Genomic DNA, 21575 nt, shown 5'->3' with positions numbered 1-21575 from the left:
TAATTATGAGATTGGCTGCTATTTTAAGATTTTTTACTATTTAATTTTCATACACCAGAAAAATGAAATAGAGCAGGTGCATGTTACATCATCTCCGCCATCTTGGTTGATGATCACAAAGCATTCCTCATTAGCTTCTCGTTAGATCAGCCAAGATGGCAGCTGTTTCATTGCTATCCACATCTCAAGGGATTTTGAGTCACATGGTTGTACACACTCTATACACTTGATACCTTGCACTAGGTCCTAACCCGTCTCGATGGGATCACCACCTTATCGTGGTGAGGCGGTTTGCATGTCCCAATGACCCCTAGAGCTATGCCGGCGGGAGTCATGTACTCCTGTTAGGGTCACCCATGCCGGACAGGTCGAAGGGTAGGGGCCAGACGAAGAGTGATCCCACAAGGCCCTATCAGTGCTAACCGAAGTTGCCCTACCAGGCTAGGTATCATCGTCAGACAGTGCAAAAAAATTACCGATTAACCTGACAGAGTCTAACCTTGTTGCCATTTATCGGTTGGCTGTTCTCTTGCTGAATGTTGTGGGTAAGTTTACCGGGTGATGGCTCTTTGCAGATTTTATGGTAGTGCACTGATTGCATAAATGCTAGTCACTGCAAAGGTAAGTGCAAGCAGAGTAGAAATAATCATACCTCACTATTCATGGGTGTGTACAACAGTGATAACTTTAGGGTAGTGTGCTCAATAGTCTTGCATAAGACACCATTCAGACTTCCATACCAGTAGATTATTAACCTGGGAAGACTAGAAATTGAATCATTTCTAGGTGACCTAATCTTGAGTTCAATGATGTTCGGCTAGACTGATGTACAAGGTTCTATCATAGGATTGTAATTTAATACATTTTTGCACCAGCAAAAAAAGACCTCAGTTTCATATAAAATTTAAACAGTAAAAATGTTTCATCAAAACCTACAACAGAAAAACTATATCAACTAAAGAATCAACAAATGGGAAATGTTTAATACCAAGAGTTTAACACAGGAGGGCGTAGCCAGGAATATCTGAAGGGGACCCTAATTCAGAAATTCGCCATTTTGTAGCAGAACAACAAACGGTCAATATTTTGGCACTTCATTAATATTTTTGCCATAAAAAATGTGATGGGATATCATTATGATACAGCGTAAAATAATAATCCCTGTTCCCTTGAGATTGATTGAATAAATTAATATCAATTATAGACCCAGTCCCTTAGCAAACTCTGAATATATTAATACTTAATAGAATACTTTATAGACCCAGTCCCTTAGCAGACCCTGAATATATTAATACTTCATTGAATACATTATAGACCCAGTCCCTCAGCAGACTCTGAATATATTAATACTTAATAGAATACATTGTAGACCCAGTCCCTCAGCAGATCCTGAATATATTAATACTTGATTGAATACATTATAGACCCAGTCCCTCAGCAGACCCTGAATATATTAATACTTAATTGAATACATTATAGACCCAGTCCCTCAGCAGACCCTGAATATATTAATACTTAATTGAATACATTATAGACCCAGTCCCTCAGCAGACCCTGAATATATTAATACTTAATTGAATACATTATAGACCTAGTCCCTTAGCAGATTCTGAATACATTATAGACCTTAGTCCTCTAGGGTAACATGAACCACTCATTGAAGGGTACAGAGTCCAGGTTAGCTTTTCATATTAAATAACATCACTGTTGTGCAGTAAAACCTATGGGGAGTGGGGTGTGGTTATTTTGTAATTCTCATACTTGCACTTGTCTTCACAGTACAAAGGCTGGCTTGCAATCGAGGTACTCTCATGGGTCTATAGCGAGTTCAGAGTCTGATTTTCTTATCAGCAGTGTTCACCATTAGAGGAGTTAGCTGGTATGGTTTCATAAGATGGCTGTTGTCGGGACAGTAATTTTACTGCTGTGGTTCTGGTCAGCGGGGGGTAGCAACAACTTGTGCTGGTGAGACCTCGAGGAGGTATTGGTGCTGGCCAGACCTCAAGGAGGTATTGGTGCTGGCAAGACCTCGAGGAGGTATTGATGAGGGTTAGACCTTAGGGTGGTATTTGTCAAAAAGGGTGTGGAGAGGGTAAAGATGGAATTAATTAAAAAACATAGGAAACATTCTAAGTCCATAGTAAAACTTTATTTTTTAAACACAACACAAATTACAAGACAATTTTTACAAGTCCAGAGAATTCAAAGTTAAAAAATTTCTAAGTCAAAACAACTAGGTATGAAAAAGGCTAGGTGTCAAATACTGCAACCTTACCAAAATATCCATCTCGTCTTTTCCTGAAAACAATATACAAAAAATACATAAGTACCCAATACAAGTACCCCTCCCCCAATTGAGGTTCATCCCCACCTCTCCCTATTGAGGTTTATCCCCACCTTACCCTATCGAGGTTTATCCTACCTCACCCCCTATCGAGGTTTATCCCCACCTCACCCTATTGAGTTTTATCCTACCTCACCACCTATTGAGGTTTATCTCCACCTCACCCTATTGAGTTTTATCCTACCTCACCCCCTATTGAGGTTTATCTCCACCTCGCCCTATTGAGGTTTATCCTACCTCACCCCCTATTGAGGTTTATCTCCACCTTGCCCTATTGAGGTTTATCCTACCTCACCCCCTATCGAGGTTTATCTCCACCTCACCCTATTGAGGTTTATCCCCACCTCGCCCTATTGAGGTTTATCCCCACCTCACCCTATTGAGGTTTATCCACACCTCACCCTATCGAGGTTTATCCCCACCTCACCCTAGCGAGGTTTATCCCCACCTCACCCTATTGAGGTTTATCCTACCTCACCCCCTATTGAGGTTTATCCCCACCTCTCCCTATTGAGTTTTATCCTACCTCACCCCCTATTGAGGTTCATCTCCACCTCGCCCTATTGAGGTTTATCCTACCTCACCCCCTATTGAGGTTTATCCACACCTCACCCTATTGAGGTTTATCCTACCTCACCCCCTATTGAGGTTTATCCCCACCTCACCCTATCGAGGTTTATCCCCACCTCACCCTATTGAGGTTTATCCTACCTCACCCTATTGAGGTTTATCCCACCTCTCCCTATTGAGGTTTATCCCCACCTCACCCTATTGAGGTTTATCTCCACCTCGCCCTATTGAGGTTTATCCCCACATCACCCTATTGAGGTTTATCCTACCTCACCCCCTATTGAGGTTTATCCCCACCTCGCCCTATTGAGGTTTATCCCCACCTCACCCTATTGAGGTTTATCCACACCTCACCCTATCGAGGTTTATCCCCACCTCACCCTATTGAGGTTTATCCTACCTCACCCTATTTAGGTTTATCCCACCTCTCCCTATTGAGGTTTATCTCCACCTCACCCTATTGAGGTTTATCCACACCTCACCCTAGCGAGGTTTATCCCCACCTCACCCTATTGAGGTTTATCCTACCTCTCCCCCTATCGAGGTTTATCCCCACCTCGCCCTATTGAGGTTTATCCTACCTCACCCCCTATTGAGGTTCATCTCCACCTCACCCTATTGAGGTTTATCCCCACCTCACCCTATTGAGGTTTATCCACACCTCACCCTATTGAGGTTTATCCCCACCTCACCCTATTGAGGTTTATCCACACCTCACCCTATCGAGGTTTATCCACACCTCACCCTATTGAGGTTTATCCACACCTCACCCTATTGAGGTTTATCCCCACCTCACCCTATCGAGGTTTATCCCCACCTCACCCTATTGAGGTTTATCCCCACCTCACCCTCCCAATTCAAGTTCAATCTTTCCTTGATTTATTCTATATAAATAATAATCTGAAGGTCAGTGTGCTAGTGTGAGAATGCTTAGATCAGTGCTAGACATCACCTCAGAAATGTATGAGGTCCGAAAATATGTTTCATGTAACCTTCGTAAGCAGATGACTTAAGAAGATTCATAAATGTTTAATTATCCATCTGCTAACATCTTAGTGAGTGAGGCATATTCAGACCCCTCGCAATAACTTGTTTCTATGCTTCACATATCCACGAGTTAAAAAGGTATTCTATGACTGGTGTTACCACAGGTAACCTGGTAATAAATATATCTCTAAGATAATTTCGTATAGTGATGAAGTGGTATATTTGTAACTATACTTCTGGTAAATCCCTGTTGGTCTTTGTCCAATCAGATGTGCGTCCAGAATATGTAAACTCAACACAAGCTCTAAATATCAGTCCGGTCCCCTTTCTTCCCTCTGATCTCCTCCCCTCCCCCCTTCCCTTGCATGGGCCTAAAACTTAGGTTATATATTCTCAGGGCTGAACAACTATAATATTTACTTGCCTGATGTATACTGCAACACCATACTGAGGAATCATAGGTTCTTGGTCCAGTTCCAGCAACCATACTGTAGTTAGGATGCATTGTTTTCATACCACATTTTGATTGGTTCACTCTGTCTAACTGGTCTAAGTGACTGTAGTTGCGGTAGTGTCACACTGTACGAATAGTGTCAGTCCTTTCAAGCACCCAAGAGAACTCTGGACCTGGGGGAAAAATGAAGGTTATGACATAATGTTAATTAGCATTATTAGCACAGTTGAAATAAGCATTTTGTAAGAGGGATTGTCTTTAAAAATAAAGAATCAGTGGACAGAATTTGGGATCATTCATTCTTTAGAGAGGGAGGGGGAGGGAGCTGGAGGAATAGCTGTTTGCATGTGCCTCATTTGCTTGCCAATCAATACCCCACGGAGGACTTTCTGTTAAAGACCCCCCTACCCCTAGAAATTCCAATGTTATTTCATACAAAGTTACTCCGTAATTTTTTTCCTTTCTCTGACCCCTCCTCCCCCCCCTTCCCAACCCTCAGAAATTCCAAACTCCTTCAAGGTGTGGGGCTTGGGGATGGATAATTTCACATTAAACCTAACACATTGCCTGATTTGGTATTTAGCCTAATATTAAATCATTATTTTGTTATTTTAAAACACTAAAAACAGTTTGGAAAAACAAAACAAGTTTGTATTTAACTTGAATAAAATTTAACCTTAGCCATAACCCTTTTATTGAGCATGGAATGAGTGCTGAGAACGGCAAAATATGCCCAGTTTTCAAAAGGAGAAAACACCTATGCCATAAGTAAAATTTAAAACCAAAATAAGCTTCCATTATGACTGTGTGCAATCCTAATCTTGACTCAAACTCTTTCATGGAGAACCAAAACTATGCACAGTATTTTGCTACTTTGTAACTTGATTGTATTGCCAATATTGTGACAAGTAATGCACGATAAGAGAGCAAGAATAGGTCAATGGCATCGTGGCATATTTCCTACCACTACCATGCAGACTCCTTTCCACACTTTCTTTTATTCAGTTTATTAGCACCAACTGTCTTTAGTTACTATTATCATGAGGAAATACAAATAATTTGAAATACAAAGAAAATTGGCAAAGCATTTTGGTAGGGATAGACAAATGATGGCATCATGCAAGCAGCATTTTAAACGATGGACTAGCTTTAAGCAATGTAAAAAAAATCTCTTTTTCTCATCAATAATATTTTTCTCTCTTGCTCCTTTTACTGAATATGTTTTTAGACTAGAAGAACTTTATTTGTACCCATTATTACATTATTTTTCTAATTTGATACATTGTTATATGTTAGACAGATTGAGGGGTACCAACTTCCAAAAATAACTAGAAAGCTAAAAATGCTTGGAAGTTGGTTTACATATTCTTAATTAATATTCATTACATTTAGGGTCGGGATTTCTGCTATTTACAATTATAATAATCAGCGTAATAACACACCGTATAAACACATAGGCAAAAAAGTCAATATGATTGAAAAAGTGACAAAAAAGACATAAAAACTATACAAATACACACGCAGCACACAATAGCATCATCAGTCTTTACAGTATATTTAAGTTAATTTGTAAAAGTATTAAAACTTGATCTTAATATTTAGAAATTAAATTAATTTTCAGCTTTTTCTTAAATTGATAAAGAGACAATTTCTTAAATGATTCATCAATAGAATTCCAGATTTTAGGTCCTTGAAATCGTATGTTAAATATTCCATAATTAGCTCTAGCCTTGGGTAAATAAAAAGACTTTTTTGTTGCTGCTCTTGTGTTATATCCATGCACCTTATCAATAGTAGTAAAAAATGATTCAAAGGTACAGGGTAATAACTTGTTATTAAATTTGTACATGAAAGTTGATATTTTGAAAATTACAAGATCAAAGATTTTAATGAAATTTATTGCTGGAATATAGGGCTTGAATGCTCATCAAATGAAGAAAATGTAATAATACGCAAATGAAGAAAATGTAATAATACTTAGCCTTGTGGTTATTACAGACAACCTGTACCTTCTTTTCATTTACCTGCCTTAGTTTATATATTATTAATAACTGTGTTTTTATTCTATTTAGATTTATTAAATTATCTTTTTTGTATATATACAAACAAATATGGTAAATCCTGATAAGAGTGGTACAAATAAAAATAAAAAAATTTACTTTTTTACCTAAATATATATTTTTTAATTCTAATATTTGTGGTAACTAGCTCCATTAGCTTTCTAGTTATTCTAGGTAACCAATACCCTTACATTATTAGCCTTGAGTTTTACATACACATTCCTGGAGATTGAACTTGTGTTTTTTACTCAAGATTTTGGCAAACGAGAAAATATTTCTTACACAATTCAGGTAGTTTGCTGGTTTCATTGACAAGTCCTAACACTCTTGTAATGTCACACAACAGTTACTTGTTCACATCTAAAGTTTTCAATGTTTTTCTTACTTTCTTTGCCTTGCTATTCATATAAAAGTTTTATTCTTTACACGAGAACTATTTTTTCATTTTTTACAGTATATTTATTGTCTAACCCTTCATAGATAGGTTATACAATGCATTTGATACATAGGCGAACTTCAGTAGGTGAAACTTATTTATGTAGGCAAACTTAAGTAGGCGAAAGTTATGCATGGGCGAAACTATCGGATACTAATGATCGCAATCAAATCATGAACAACAATGAAAATCAGGTGCAGATCGCTGACAATTGGTGCAATCAGCTCCCGATCAAATATACACATGTTTCTGGGCTGTACTGTAAGCCAAGCCCCCCTGAATATAAGCCCTTCCAGTTAGTAAATCTTTTATGAAAGAGTAGAAGTCCAGGGCTTATGACCAGGGTTGTACAGTATCCACCCCTCTTGTACATGTTCTACGACATGTAACTGCTCTGCCCCAACCACATGCATTCAGACTTAATTATAAATTATTCATACACTTTAGCCTTACAACCCTATGTATGTATGTTCCATTCACTGTCATAACCCTTGGTTTTACCACTGTCTCTTTATTCACTGTAATCAATCAAGCAATGCTTAGGCCATACAAAAAACTAAGTATGTTTCCTATTGCGCAACCGACCCTAATTTTCTTGCCGATTTTTTCCGACCCTGATATATTTTTCATTTCCAAATGTACCACAGGGTTCCCTCATTTTCACTGTTGTATCAGTAAAAAAAATCCAACCTACCGACCCCAATTATTTTTCTCATGCAACAGGAAACACACTTATTTTTTGGTTTAGCCTTAAATTGATGTCCACATGCTAAGCGTATGTACTTTGAGTGAAAATATTTCTTCGCTAAAGTCTTTTAAAACTTGACAATGTTGAAGCAAACTATCACTAAACATCACTAAACTGTGAGCATTAATTTATAAACAATCAAATGATATTCAAAGAAAATCATTCATATTTCAAAGTGATACTATGACGAAAATCGCTCAAACTTGGATTCAGCTGAAATTTTGTAGTTTATGATATTAGTAGTAAAGGGAGAAAAAAATACCCAAACACCCCAAAATATAAATTATAGTCACAAGTAATGTGAAATAAGCACATTAGCCACCCTTTGGTCTTCATAGGAATAAAATAAATTAAGGATTTATATACAAAGAAATATATGTAGCAATGTTTGATGTTGAGTGTATGACGTCACAGACTCCAAAAAATAATCGTAAAAATATCATACTTTTGTCCTGAATATCGAGAAAACACTTCATACAGTGATTATTGGACCTTTAAAGAGTATTCTTAGGAAGTTTCAGCGGAATCCAAGTTTGAGCGATTTTCGTCGTAGTAGCACTTTAAACGTTTACATAAAAAATATTACAATTTTAAAGACAGGCAGCACTCACTCATGACACCTTCCACAGCCAATAGTGATGTTTTGCCCAAGAATGTTTACTATTTTCATGTGTAAGAGTAGTGCCTATTCCAAAAAACAGTTCATATGATCTTAGAAAAAGTGGTTGCGTTATGCCAGCAATTAATATTAAAAATAGTTTTCCTAATAGATTAATTTTTAGATATTTTTAGTGCATTGATAGAGTGTAAACAATTAATCCGTGAAACACTATTTACTAAATAGTACAAAATAGTGCTAACTAAACAATAGACAACAATGGAATTTGCATAAAATTGTGCTATTTAGTGATACTAAAGTTTCACGGTTAGAGTGACCACAGTAAATCCGTGAAACTTTAGTAATACTAAATAGCACAATTTCATGCAAATTCCATTGTTTTCTATTGTTTAATTAGCACTATTTTGTACTATTTAGTAACTGGTGTTTCACGGATTTACTGTGTTCACTCTATATTGTTTGCACTCTAGTTTTATAGTAGTGTTAGTATAATCTTAGAATTCATTTATGTATCTTTGTTGCGCATTTTTGATTTGTAATTAATCAATTGAATAGAGTTATTATTATTATCATTATTATTATTATTATTATACATTAACATACCAGCAGATATGGTTAGCAACAACACCGAGGGAGCAAAGTAAGTCCATCGGTCCATCGTAATCATCTCCAGATATTGTTCCTCACCTGAAATGTATAGACAAAATTCAAATTTAGTAAAATCATTTATTATACATTGATTAGTATAAAAACTGATTCCATAAGTCAGTCTAGGTTGAATTTTTTGTGCTAACGAGTCCAGTGTTTAAGTTATCACTCACGATGACCAGCCAAATTAGTTTTAGCTCAGTCATTGCAGGAAACAAAATTTCAATTTTTTATTTATAAATATTGGAGAGAATTCCTAATAATGAGAAAAAATGGGGGAAAACTAAACCCAGACTTGGTAAATTATTGGGATAAATCTTATGGATGACAATAGGCACTTTGCAGTTAACGGTCACATGTCTGTACTGGACTGCAAAATTTTTGTTTTTATATTAAATTGGTGATTCTTTTTCACTACTTGTAAAGAACTGAATCAAACGATGTGTAACCAGTGTGTTACAAAATGCAGTTTTATTACAATCTCTCGAAACAGGTTGTAGAAAGTTTGTTTGCTCACCAGTATATTTCACCCATGGGAATCAAGATGTTCATTCATTTGCTCTCAGTGAATTAATCAGCATGTGATTACTGAGATGCAAAGGGCCTATTATTCTCCAATAAACACTCACAAATTTATGGGAATTTAATAAATGCAGTATGTTTATAATAATGGGAATGGAATGGGAATTTATTCCTACAGAAAAACCCAATGGAATAAAATATAATGGGATTCCAATACTCCCTTTTCTTTTTCACTAAAAATACTGCTGTATCTTATAGCTGAAGACTCAGTTGTACAGGCTTAGCTTCATTTAAAAGCAAACAATTTTCAAAAGTTGATTGTACCTGTAATGTAAAGAATGTACACCTTGAACCATGCTAATGTGTTGAAAATCCCACAGAATTTTAAAGTGGCACTTGGATGAAAATCAATAAAAATTAGAAATGACTTGAAACTTGTTTAAAAGTATCTATATGGCCCAGATAGTAGACAAGCAACATGTTTCCTTCACAGTCAAAAGTGGCGGGAAAAAATTATCAATTTTATTCAGCATCGAAATTGTGAGTAAATGACGTCGTTTACTCAACCCTACTGTTCTTTTTGCATTTAACCCAAAATATCTTATCTGCAAGTGGCTCCCAGGCTAAAATTTTCACTAATCAGATTTCCATAATTATAATTGAGTCATATTGTCCTCAAATACTTCAATTATTTGCACTTTCAAAAATTGGGGCGTTTTCATCCAAATGCCCCTTTAATTGTATCTGTCAATATCTGACTCGTAAACAAGGCTAAGCTTGTACAAATAAGTTTGTGGTCTTCAAAAGCAGTGGTATGCATTCAATGTGAAACTGGTGTGTTATGGGAATGGAATGGTTATTTAAAGTGCTTTTGACCCCTGTCAACTTTCAGAATTGATTCTACCTAAAGTGAATAGTTGAATCTTAAAAACATTTCTTTAATTTGAATGCTGCATCTTTAACTTATATACTTCCATTACATTAATGACTATGACCATTTACCAGGCTCCATTAAATGTTTTCAAGATAATCAGCATTTAATAGATTCCTACGCTCAACTTTTTAAAGCAAAAATTTTGCCACCAGAAATGATCAGAAAAAAATTAAAACTCACAAGATAACATCTCTTTACAGACTCCATAATTGCACAAATGCCGGCAAGTGATGAATCATTCTACAATACTACATGGATATTCTTGACAGAAAGACAACGAAATGCATTGATTTATCAAGTTTCATCCTTTCAGCGCCCTCCAAAAATCTCATAAAGTCAAACAAAAATTCCTACAAAAATCTATAATTTTTGTGTTAGAAAAATTAAATTTTCTATAGAATAAGACGTAACATATGTAGATTTTTAGAAGTTTTTTTGAATAAGCTTATAAAAAAGTATAGTCCCGTGTAAAGTTTGAGGGTGTTGCCCTCTTAAGGTTCAAAACATGTATGGTTCTTCATAAAGATTATTACCACCGTTTGCATTACTACGCGGCCACCCCAGGCACAAATCAGGTCGTTTAGTTTGCAATAGACTGCCGTCGATCAAACACCTCATTCTACTTGCATGTACTTAAACTCATTGCAATCGCTTTCGGAACTTTCCTTCGTGATATCTGACTGTGAAAGTTTGATAGAAAAGCCAACTCACTGATCCAAACGTGTATAAATGGCATCAACATGAATGATTGACAATAGTCTATTGCAAACTTCACGACTCAATTTGTGTCTGGGGTGGCCGCATTGTAATGCAAACGGCGGTAATGTAGATTATTCAGCTGTTTTTGACTCCGCACTCACCAATGGACTCAAATCGAATGTTCAAAAATAGCCAGTCACCTTAACTGGTTCTCGAAAAACACATGTGTTGAAGGCCGAAGCTGAGCGGTCATGTTCGTAGACTCGTTTGCATAAATTCAAGATGATTGACAGCTCAGAAAAGACCAAAATCTAATCAGGGTTTTGAAACAGCGGGTCAAAGCTGAGCAGTCGTGTTCGTAGACTCGCTTGCATAAACCCAAGATGATTGACAGCTGGGAAAAGACCAAAATCTAATCAGGGTTTTGAAACAGTGGGTCACAATGCAACGATTTTTGCTGTAAATCAAAAGTAAAATCTCTCCAATATTTTGGAAAAAAATATTTTTTATACTACTTCGTATAAAATATGTTTTCTATAAGCTTAATTATTCTAAGAAAAAAAATATTGCCACAAAACATAATATGCCTACAGAAATTATTCTAGTGTTGGCTTTTTGTTCTCAGGGAGGAGTAGGTGAGAAGAGGTATTGGTCTTCAAAGTACGAAGAAAATTGGTTTTAGAAATTCTTCAAAATTAAAAGAAAATTGAACAAAGATATTCCAAAAAGTATTGATACACATATTTTAACTGTTCAAAGATAAGAAAACAATCCTACGAACACAAAATGCATGTTTGAAAACAAGTCTAACTTCGACAACTTCACACGTGCAACAACAAACTCTCGCTAACTCAACGAAAAGGCAACAAATATCAGGGGTAAAGGCCTACAGAGAAGCAAAAACATTTAAGCTAAATCTTACAAGAGTTATTTTTGAGCTGCCGAACGTTTCTTACCGTCTAACAGCAATGTTTTTCGTCCCTTTTCGAGCTATTTTTCCTCCAATTTTTTTTTTTGCTTGTGTGCGACCGAAGGGGCTGATGGGACAAGTGCATACCCATAATACCATACACAACTATTTAAATACCGCAACCAATCAAAACGCAAGATTCCTAAAGTTATTTATCTTTATTATTAGTTTCTTTTTATTCCATAGAATTTTTCCCTTGCATATGGCATGAAGTCATTTATTAAATTTATTAAAACCGCGAAATAGATATTAGACTAAGGCTGCGTTCATAATGTATGGCAGATGGGGGGGGGGGGGGGGGGGTCAGGTTAAAATTTGAAATGCCCAGAATGATTCTTAACACCCCCCTTAAAGTTATGCAAAAAATACGATCCACTCTAAGCAAGGCCTGTAGCTTCTTTCAAAAATTGTGCATTCCCCCCATTTCTGATAAAAATTTGCCCATCCCCCCTCAATTTCACCTGCCCCCCTCCCTCTGCCATACATTATGAATGCAGCCTAATACACATTAGAGCGTATTCTAAGTTGACAAACAGAATTGTATAAATTTGTGCAACATCTCGTACTAATTTGTTCACGTTTGTGAAATTTCTTATTCTTTTCGCGATATATATGGTATGCACTCTTGTAGACCCTAATTGAATTGTTATCTTTTGTGCATGTTTAACTATCACATGTTGACTAGTATTTTTTTAATTCACAGGTAAAATGCCCTCTTCCTTAGCTTATTGTTATTTTGTTTTAAAAATAGGGGTTTGAGCTCTGACCCCTAACCCTAACCCTATAATCCTACACCCTAATCCCAACCCTAAAACAAGAGAATATTAAGTACTATTTAATATTCTATTGAAGATTGAATATTATGGATTCATTGTTTTTGAAATGATTTTTTAACTATTTTTTTAAAGCCTTTGATGATAATTATCTTGTCAGCTTTGTTGACTCGCGGCAAGAGAGATTTCAATAGTTTTTCATATACTGGTCTTCAAAAAACCTGTTAAACAGGAATTCTACTCCACTAAAAAAAAACGCCAAAACTCATCATTTTTGCAATGTTTTCAATTTTTTAACTATTTTTTTTAAGCATTTCAGGATAGGTTTCTTGGACCATTTTCACACTTTTTCCAAACTTATGCATTATTTATGAAGAATGCAAAATATTCACACTTTCAACCATCAACGGCAATAATGGCAGCAACAGCAACAGCAACAGCAACAGCAACAGCAACACAGAGGCATTTCCAGGGAGGCCTAGTGGGTCACATGATAAGTTTGACTTGCCAATGTTTTGAAAACGAATTTTGACCCCCCCCCCCCCCCCTTCCTCAAGGCGATAACCTATGCCTCTGCAACAGCAGCAGCAACAACTGCAGCAGCTCCATGCTATAACATAGACTTAACTACTGGTGGTAACTATCATTAGGGACTGTGGAGCTAGGGGAACTGAGAGGTGAGAGGCTGGGGCCCCCTCCAATAATTTTGCCACCATTTTTGCTTTATTTGCCAATCTTATATTTGGTATAAAATTTAGTATTCGGAAGAGATTTCTGAAATATTACTCCCCCCCTCCACTCAATTCAAAACTTACTCAGCAGTCCCTGATCTTATCATGATTAAGATAGTGGACTATCATTAATAGATATTCTAGTCAAGTAGTATTCATTTAATAAAGAAAATTATCTGCAAAGCAAAGTCTACAGTAAAGTTATACTTATGTAAAAATTGAAGTCTATTACTCAGAGATTTAAAGCCGACATATAAAGGATAAAGCTTTCGGCCAATTTCCCATTTCTCGTTGTCTTGGAAACCCTTACAGGATCACAGGAAGAGCGATATTGCAAAACCATGTTTCGTAATCGTTGTCCTTGAGTACACACAGCATCTGGTTCACAAATTTGACTGATGTTCAACTGACTTAAATATTTACAACACTCAAGAATTATTCTCACACATTCTTTGGTTACATTCCAACAGCCAATCAAATCCAGGTATGCTAGATGACGACAATTTTGTCCAAGTAATACAATGGATTCATCAGTAAGATGAATGCTGGATTGCAAGCCTCGGTACGATATGTCCAAGTATTGCAATTCATGGCAGTTTTGTGCAATAAACTTCATGCCAGTGGAAGTTATCCTATGACAGCCTGCTAAGCTGATGAAGGTGAGATTGTGACATAACCAAGTGATGTGTTTTAAACATTCGTCAGTTATTTTCGTACAGTATGACAAGTCTATATGTCTAAGGGGTAAAGAAACTGTTGCATTGCATCTAAAATCAAGGTTACACATATACGAACACACTTGCATATCTAGATGACAAAGTTTCATGCAATTTTGTGCAATGCTATTAATGCCGATGCTAGTAATTCGTAAACATTCTGTCACATCAAGACTCTTCAAATTCTTACAGTGAGCAGCCACTACCAGGATTGACACATCTGATATCGCAAGACACCCACTGACATTTAAGTGGCTGAGGTGTGGACAGCTGGTTGCAATAGCACTAATGCCGATATCCGTAACTCCCTGACACCACTTAACATTAAGATCTTCCAGCTTAGTGCATAGGTCTGCAACAGTCTGTATTGCAACATCTGTTATATTACCCATTGGTTTTGGAAGCTCGCAGCCTGCAACACACAGAAATCGCAGGTTGGGGCAATGTCTTGCAATGCTCTCAATTGCAATGTCAGTAATACACTGGCATGCCATGACGTTTACATGCTCCAACAGTGGACAAAATTCAGTGAGGGCTATTATACCAGAGTCATTCAACCCAGGGCAATGTGAAACGTCTAATACTTTCAAACTTGAACATCTGTTTGTAAGAGAATACATCATAGTGTTTGTAAGATCCAGGCAGTTTGGCAAGCCAAGCTCTTGAAGCCTCAAACTGACATTCGTATTAGAGACTCTGAAGATATCTTCAGATAAAAATGAAGCATTTTCACAGTGAAAAATCTTCACTGTACTTGACATCAAATTACGAATCAACTCAGGGGATATTTCAAAGGTGTTTTCATATTCCTCGTCTTGTTCTTCTTCAAATATTCTAATTTCCTTTAATTCTGGGCACTTTGTTATAAACTCATTAACAGCTTCAGATGTAATACTTTGTGAATCGTGATACGATATCGTAAAAGATTCCAGATTTCGACAAGAGCTTGAAATTTTTTCCAGTCCAAAGTCAGTCACTTTACAATTGCGAACTTTAAGTACTCGTAGTGTTGGGCAATTCTCTGCTATGATCTCTAAACACCCGTCATCCACCAACGAACAGTGGGTTAAATCTACCTCTTTCACGTTTGTACACCATGAAAATATGTTTTTTAGCACCTCGATGTTTAATCTTTTGTTGTTTGGGAAAGAAATTGTCCTCCAAAGACTAGAGTCTGTGGCCAAATCTCTCCATCTTCTACAGATCAATCGCATCCTGCACAAATTGTACGTCCTTTGCGAAGCTAAGAGACTGAAAATACCTAGCAGAACAGTGTCGGGTAACTCGTTTATATGAATCGTCATCTTTCTTCAATATATTTTTTGTTATTTTTGTCAAGCAAAACTTTCAACTGCAGCCGCCATTTTGTTTGATGCCCTTGCCAACACAGCCTAACCCTACCCCCCATATTAAAAACATGCTAACCACAGGGAACCCAAGTAATTAGAAAATTTTATAATCAAAGTTTCTAGGAGTAAAAAATGTTTTTTGTTTGTTTGTTTTTCGTTTTTTGTTTTTGTTTTTGCTTTTTTTTTTGTTTGGCTTGATAACTTTTGTAATATTCTTTAAAATATCAAGCCAAGTGATTTTTCAAAAACTTTTACTTTTTTTTTTTAACTTTTTTTGGTCAGCGGTAGGCGCCGCGAGAAAATACTGGCCATGTAAAAGCCCGAAAGGTATTGGAGACGAGATTGATCTTTCGTGGCTCCGGAGGACTTGAAACCCTTTCTCTAGATCTGCTTATCAATCTTTTTTTTCTAGAAAAACACATTTCTCATTTAACACACTTTCCTTCGATGTATACGTCATAACATGCGTCATGACGTATGTAATATCAAGTTGTATGACATCATTTGATGTTCCATGATGTCATTTCAGCTGTTTCACGACGCCGTCCGCTGTTCTTACTGACGTCATCATCTGTCATTCGACATCATCCTAATATGGACCAATTATCACTCGTATCCTTTGAAGTAAGATCTACAGCGATCATTGTGTACAGCGGATGCTCAGTTTGTGAAAGAACTTTGTATTGTAATGAGTTGAGACCATCTTTTTCGATATGAATGTGGCTTTCTCTTAGCATGGCATGTCTAGAAAGATACAAATACATTCTGAATTCGTAAGTAAATGGAATGCTTTGGGAAGCACGAGTGGTGAAATGCACCACTTATGCGACGCGTATCAACAATGCGACCCGGTTATAGCGCTAGCTAAGCTATTTTTATTATAATGCCAACGATTTACTGACGAAACAAAGCAACTTGGTAGGAACTATTGTGATAATTGTTGGAAAATTAACACCACTATGCTAATGTTTGTAAACATCGGCTAATGCTATATAAAAATATAGCGATAAGATGATCACTGAGTGCTATCTGGGAAGAGGTAGTGTGCAAGGGATTCAAGGGTTTTTGTAGAATAAGTAATACCAAAACCGTATTTGGAATTTGAGAAAATAGCGTGCGAAACATGAGATGCAGCGTGGAGCATAACAACAAAGATTTCGCGCGAAACATTGCCAGTCTCATCCTAGCTCTCAGTCTCAGATCGGGAGTGAGGGTTTAAGAGTGACTTAGTAAGAGCTTGGGTAATATCATTTGCCGTGATTCGTATGTAGCAGTCTTCGTATGACTGTGAAAAGCTCGCAGCACAAATGCAGGTCGTGGTATCACAAGGCATACACCAGACCAAACACATTGCGCGAGAATTTACGTACTCTCGATCTCCATGTAATCAAATACACCGCGGAACACGACATTAACACGGCGCGTACACGGTCACGCCAAGGTCACGGCACAGCCAGACCAATCACATCGCGAGAGAAAAAAACGAGCAAATCAAAATGCTAGAAAATATCACGGTCACGGCAAGAGACGCTTAAGGTGCTGACACACGGTGCAACATTGCACGCAACATTGCAAGCAACAAATTTGAATCGGGGTGACACACATTGCAAAAAAATCACGCAACATCGCTTGTGTCAGCCTGCTATGTTAAGATATTTGGTCAGCAGGTATAAATTTGGTGCAAGCTGATTATCTGGAAATTTCAAAATGTTGCAGGTAATGTTGCAGCCATGTTCACATGACGAAATTTATCGCGCGCAATGTTGCAAGAGTAGAGCGCGATTCAATTTCCGATTTGTTGCATGCAACGTTGCGTACAACACGTTTGTGGTAAACACACGCTGCAACAGTCCTGTTGCGTGCAATGTTGCATGCATTGTTGCTTGCAATGTTGCGCCGTGTGTCAGCACCTTTACGGCAATGAGCTTTTTCCAGTCATACGAAAACTGCTCTACTGCGCATGCTCTATAACGCTCAAGGCTGGTGCCCCCACCCCACCCCCCCTCCCCGTGCTTCCTAATTTTCAAATTATCAACGTGTGTAGTCACCTTTCAGGGTTTCCTTTACTCTTTCTGTGTTTTATCATGTAGTATCGACCTATCTGTTGAGCGGGGCGAGTGAGGCCCAATGATGCTTTCATAACTCTGTTAACAAACGAGACAAACAAAGTGATGAATAAGACGGATCACTCACTTTTATGATCATAAGCGACCAACATTACTACTGCCTTGGTAGGAAAATAACTAGTCCATTTCCGGTAACAGGTAACTCCCCACCCTTCCCCCTCTGCCCCCAGTATTTTGTCAAATTAATCATCTATACGCGTTGTGGGTGGAGAGAGCTACGATACATGAAACTCAATAGATCTTATTCGTGGTGTGACAATGTTTTCCCAATTCAGCGTGACGAACCTCCACAGGGGATTCATTTTCTTTTGTTTTTACTCTTCGAAAAATTCATGAGTATCCCAAAGGATACGAAAGGAGTAACGATGATATCCCGAGAAGTTTCAAAACAATAGCTCTTCATTCCCCCAGAGGTTTGTCGCGCTGAATTGGGAAAACATTGTCACACCACGAATAAGGTCTATTGTAATACGTACAATTCACAACTGTACATGCAGGTATTCATCTTCCCCACCCCATCCCCAGTAGTTACACATCTACATACCTTACATACAGGACACTATCTTCCCAACCCCATCCCCAGTAGTTACATATTTATGTACCTTACATACAGGACACTATCTTCCCCACCCTATCCCCAGTAGTTACACATCTGCGTACCTTAAATACAGGTCATCATCTTCCCCACCCCATCAGTAGTTACACATCTACGTACCTTACATACAGGACATCATCTTCCCCACCCCTCCCAGTAGTTATTACACATCTGCGTACCTTATATACAGGTCATCGTCTTCCCCACCCCACCCCCAGTAGTTATTACACATCTACATACCTTACATACAGGTCATCATCTTCCCCACCCCACCCCACCCCACCCCCAGTAGTTATTACACATCTACGTACCTTACATACAGGTCATCATCCTCCCCACCCCATCCCCAGTAGCGGTTTGGAAATCCATTTGCCTTCAAGAAATGTTCCGGCCAGAAAGCTTCTACTCCACCAAAGATTTTCTTGTAACCCAACCTTAAAGATTAAAGCATAATATTGCTGAGTATTCTACCTCAATCTCGCAACCAGAGCCTGCGTTTCTTTTGGCCTGCGTCGAAGAACGAGGGCTCTGGCATAATCCATCCTTTGGCGCATGCGCAATTTTCCGGAAGTGAAATATAATCAATGGAAATCATGTTTTCAAAAAGGGTTCTGTTTACAAGGAACGGGATCTAAATTTGCACGGCTAAGCGAACGAATCTTTGCTCGGATAGCTCAGTCCCGTGTGAACGGTGCCCCTAAACGTACAACTCTTAGACCAGTTAAACGGGTACCGTGTAAACGCAGCCTTACTTATACTTCATCGTATCAACCGCAGTAGACATGTGTCTTGGTGAGGATGGACAGCTGTAATCATTCCTGTCATCTTCGGGAATCAGATCCACATCATGGAATATAACACAGTCATATTTGTCTTTTTTCATCGCTTCTTGAAACCCTACGTTCATCAGCATGCCACGGTTGAAGGGACTTTTACCTGACTGAAAAAAGTTGAATCAAAGAAAATATTACGCTGCAGGCATCACAAATCGCTATTGGGTAATTGCTTTTGCAACGCGTACATTGCGAGATAAATAGGCATCCGTTTTCAAGTTTTCCGGTTGATTATAAAATATATTTTATATACGCGCGAATATTTTTCCTCTAACAATATATAGGCACGCTAGCCAGGCAATCAGCACCCGCTAGCTATATCGAAATATCATATATTTGTGTAGAATAAAGATTCAGTCAACCGCGCACTTACGATTGTCGTTTTGGTTTACTTTCCCATTCAGAGGAAGAAAGAAGAAGAAGGAGAAGAAGAGGAAGAAGAAGAAGAAGAAGAAGAAGAAGAAGAAGAAGAAGAAGAAGAAGAAGAAGAAGAAGAAGAAGAAGAAGAAGAAGAAGAAGAGGAGGAGGAAGAGGAGGAAGAAGAAGATAATGATGATGATGATATAATGATAATAATAAAGGAATAATTCTCAAGGAAAAAGCACTCCTAAAATCCTGTCAAGCATTTTAATGCATTTCATCATTCATCACAGACGAAAGACAGAAAGACAAAGCCTTCGTAGCACTGTCTTACCCTACCTGTTCAATAACGAATATTCTGTAGTCCAACATCTGCCATCTTAGAAACCGATGCATGTGTTTCAGGAACGATGGTAGATGAGGGTGTCTGTCACGAAACGGTATAACTATAGCAACCTGTAAGAGTAACAAAATGAAACAGTTATCGCCTTACGGGACCCAATTTAGAGGGGGGGGGGGTAGGGATTTCTGACATTCACCACCTTTGGACCTGCTATATTAATATGTCTTCAAAACTAATGTATTCCTTAAAAAATTCTCAAAAATCAACATGTGAGTTGAGAGTTTTGTGCTCAGCAAAAACGTACTGAACTGAATTTCAAAATCTGTGATTGAGCTACCTGTGGTTTGACAAGTATGACGTCACCTACCTTTGTGGCTTGACACTTTGTTGGCTTCCAGCTTCCGCCGGAAGAGACGAACGGCAGGTCTTGCTGGGCTTCTTCCATTTTGAGTGCTATTCTAGGCCTGTTGTCGATTTGTAGTCGTCCAACTAGAGAAACGTTTAATTGAAGAAAGTCATGTCTCAGTTTCGTGAGCTCGCTTGGAACAGAGAAGGCAAAATGGGAGAAGAAGGCAGTGCACAGACAGAACTGAAAAGATAGAGATGAAGGAAGGAAAAGGGAAGAATGAAAGAAAGAAAGAAAAAAAGGAAGGAAGGAAGGAAGGAAGGAAAGTAGGAAGAGGAACTAAACTGGCTGTATCTCTAACAGATTGCATATTTCTAGCTTTACTGATATTAATAGCTTATTGTTTGAATAACAATATTCTGATATTCATATGATTAAAACTGAATAAAGTTTGGTTGCCTCGCTTTGATGAAGTGAAAGTTGTGTGACATGTCAGACCAAAAATCTCGCAGAAATAACTATCCTTGTAACTCGAGATTTGGGAGTCATGATACCGAAATAATAACGCTTTGACAAATTTATCTGCAATAAATAAAACGTCGTCGTAAATAGAGCTACTAACCTCGTTTTGGCTGAATACAACGAGTCAATGGGTCAGCTACTTCCAAGCTTTCTAATTCATCAATCTTTTTCATTAATTTATAAAGCCCTACGCCATTGTCACGTATTGGTTTTCTCGTTGGCGGAAACAAAGTTTCATCTTCTATAGAACTTGAATTATCCAAGTCTTCTTTACTCTTGAAATTGGAAAGAAAATCTAAAAAAGCTTCGCTTTCGTCGTTATCTTGATCATAATCCTGTGAAATCTTTTTTGTTGTGGTGGCCTGTAGCGTTTTCAAAATTGATGAAGTTGGACTAAAAGAGATTTCAGACAATTTATTTTTACTGTCTTGTGGATTTTCGTGAAGCCGTTGGTAAAATTCTCCTTTACGATATCCACTGTAATCTTCTTCGTAACTTATGGTTATTTTAGGAAGTTTTTTCATAACAAATCCGTAAAGAAAAAAATATCCAATACTCCCTAAAAACACAACGAAATACAAAACCTTTAAAAGCTGCATCGTTTACGTTTCAGGATGATAAGGTGAATAAATAAATGAATAACGAAGCTATACCACACTATTGTATATATTGACTTGGTTACACGAAATTGTTAAAAAGAATGTACTACGCCGTCCAAGATTGACATTGCTGCAACTCCTTAATCGTCTCAAAAAGGCTTTTTCAACTTGCTTCAAAAAAATTAAAAAAATAAAATAAAAACCTATATAAGAAAAATATGATAGTCATTTCTAATCTAAGATCTAAATTAACTTGTTTACAACACTTTTAAAGCAATTCAACTATTCAAC

The 21575-nt window shown here is 37.5% G+C and overlaps 3 protein-coding genes and 1 long non-coding RNA gene across 4 annotated transcripts; 1 reads left to right on the top strand and 3 right to left on the bottom strand.

Annotated features, from left to right (window-relative positions):
- Positions 1 to 2127: 2127 nt before the first annotated feature.
- On the bottom strand, positions 2128 to 12090 carry LOC116292306 (uncharacterized). Its single transcript, XM_031699589.2, has 5 exons — positions 11978 to 12090; positions 9713 to 9783; positions 8822 to 8905; positions 4326 to 4528; positions 2128 to 2298 (listed from the first exon to the last, which is right to left on the bottom strand). The coding sequence occupies exons 1-4, from the start codon at positions 12088 to 12090 to the stop codon at positions 4476 to 4478; spliced, it is 321 nt and encodes a 106-aa protein (XP_031555449.2). The 3' UTR covers positions 2128 to 2298; positions 4326 to 4475.
- Positions 12091 to 13639: 1549 nt separating this feature from the next.
- On the bottom strand, positions 13640 to 15696 carry LOC116292319 (uncharacterized). The gene has a single exon (XM_031699603.1). The coding sequence runs from the start codon at positions 15513 to 15515 to the stop codon at positions 13728 to 13730; it is 1788 nt and encodes a 595-aa protein (XP_031555463.1). The 5' UTR covers positions 15516 to 15696; the 3' UTR covers positions 13640 to 13727.
- Positions 15697 to 15799: 103 nt separating this feature from the next.
- On the bottom strand, positions 15800 to 21284 carry LOC116292311 (beta-1,4-galactosyltransferase 4-like). The gene is made up of 7 exons (XM_031699595.2): positions 20786 to 21284; positions 20185 to 20306; positions 19814 to 19930; positions 19034 to 19221; positions 18593 to 18715; positions 17609 to 17704; positions 15800 to 16304 (listed from the first exon to the last, which is right to left on the bottom strand). Exons 1-7 carry the CDS (start codon positions 21282 to 21284, stop codon positions 16145 to 16147), a joined length of 1305 nt encoding a protein of 434 aa, XP_031555455.2. The 3' UTR covers positions 15800 to 16144.
- Positions 16253 to 19921, top strand: LOC148911766 (uncharacterized). The gene is made up of 2 exons (XR_016119594.1): positions 16253 to 16333; positions 19519 to 19921. It is a non-coding gene; the product is annotated as an uncharacterized LOC148911766 (long non-coding RNA).
- Positions 21285 to 21575: the final 291 nt, after the last annotated feature.

The sequence above is a fragment of the Actinia tenebrosa genome, unplaced genomic scaffold (genome assembly GCF_029948245.1).
Source record: "Actinia tenebrosa isolate PJP-AT-01 unplaced genomic scaffold, QUT_ActTen_1.0 PGA_scaffold13__45_contigs__length_12533684, whole genome shotgun sequence".
Classification (NCBI taxonomy): Eukaryota; Metazoa; Cnidaria; class Anthozoa; order Actiniaria; family Actiniidae; genus Actinia; species Actinia tenebrosa.
The sequence above is the reverse complement of the archived record's forward strand: the minus strand, read 5'-3'. Positions and strand labels throughout refer to the sequence as shown.

Coding starts and splice junctions, on each gene's coding strand:
- LOC116292319 (XM_031699603.1), bottom strand. CDS start 15,515: ATGACGATTCATATAAACGAGTTACCCGACACTGTTCTGCTAGGTATT.
- LOC116292306 (XM_031699589.2), bottom strand. CDS start 12,090: ATGGTATTATGGGTATGCACTTGTCCCATCAGCCCCTTCGGTCGCACA. Junction 9,784..11,977: donor AAAAACATTGCTGTTAGACG/GTAAGAAACGTT, acceptor TTTTCATCCAAG/TGCCACTTTAAAATTCTGTG. Junction 8,906..9,712: donor GTACATTCTTTACATTACAG/GTACAATCAACT, acceptor TATACATTTCAG/GTGAGGAACAATATCTGGAG.
- LOC116292311 (XM_031699595.2), bottom strand. CDS start 21,284: ATGCAGCTTTTAAAGGTTTTGTATTTCGTTGTGTTTTTAGGGAGTATT. Junction 18,716..19,033: donor GTTGATACGATGAAGTATAA/GTAAGGCTGCGT, acceptor TTAATCTTTAAG/GTTGGGTTACAAGAAAATCT. Junction 17,705..18,592: donor GATGATGACCTGTATGTAAG/GTACGTAGATGT, acceptor GTTTGTTAACAG/AGTTATGAAAGCATCATTGG.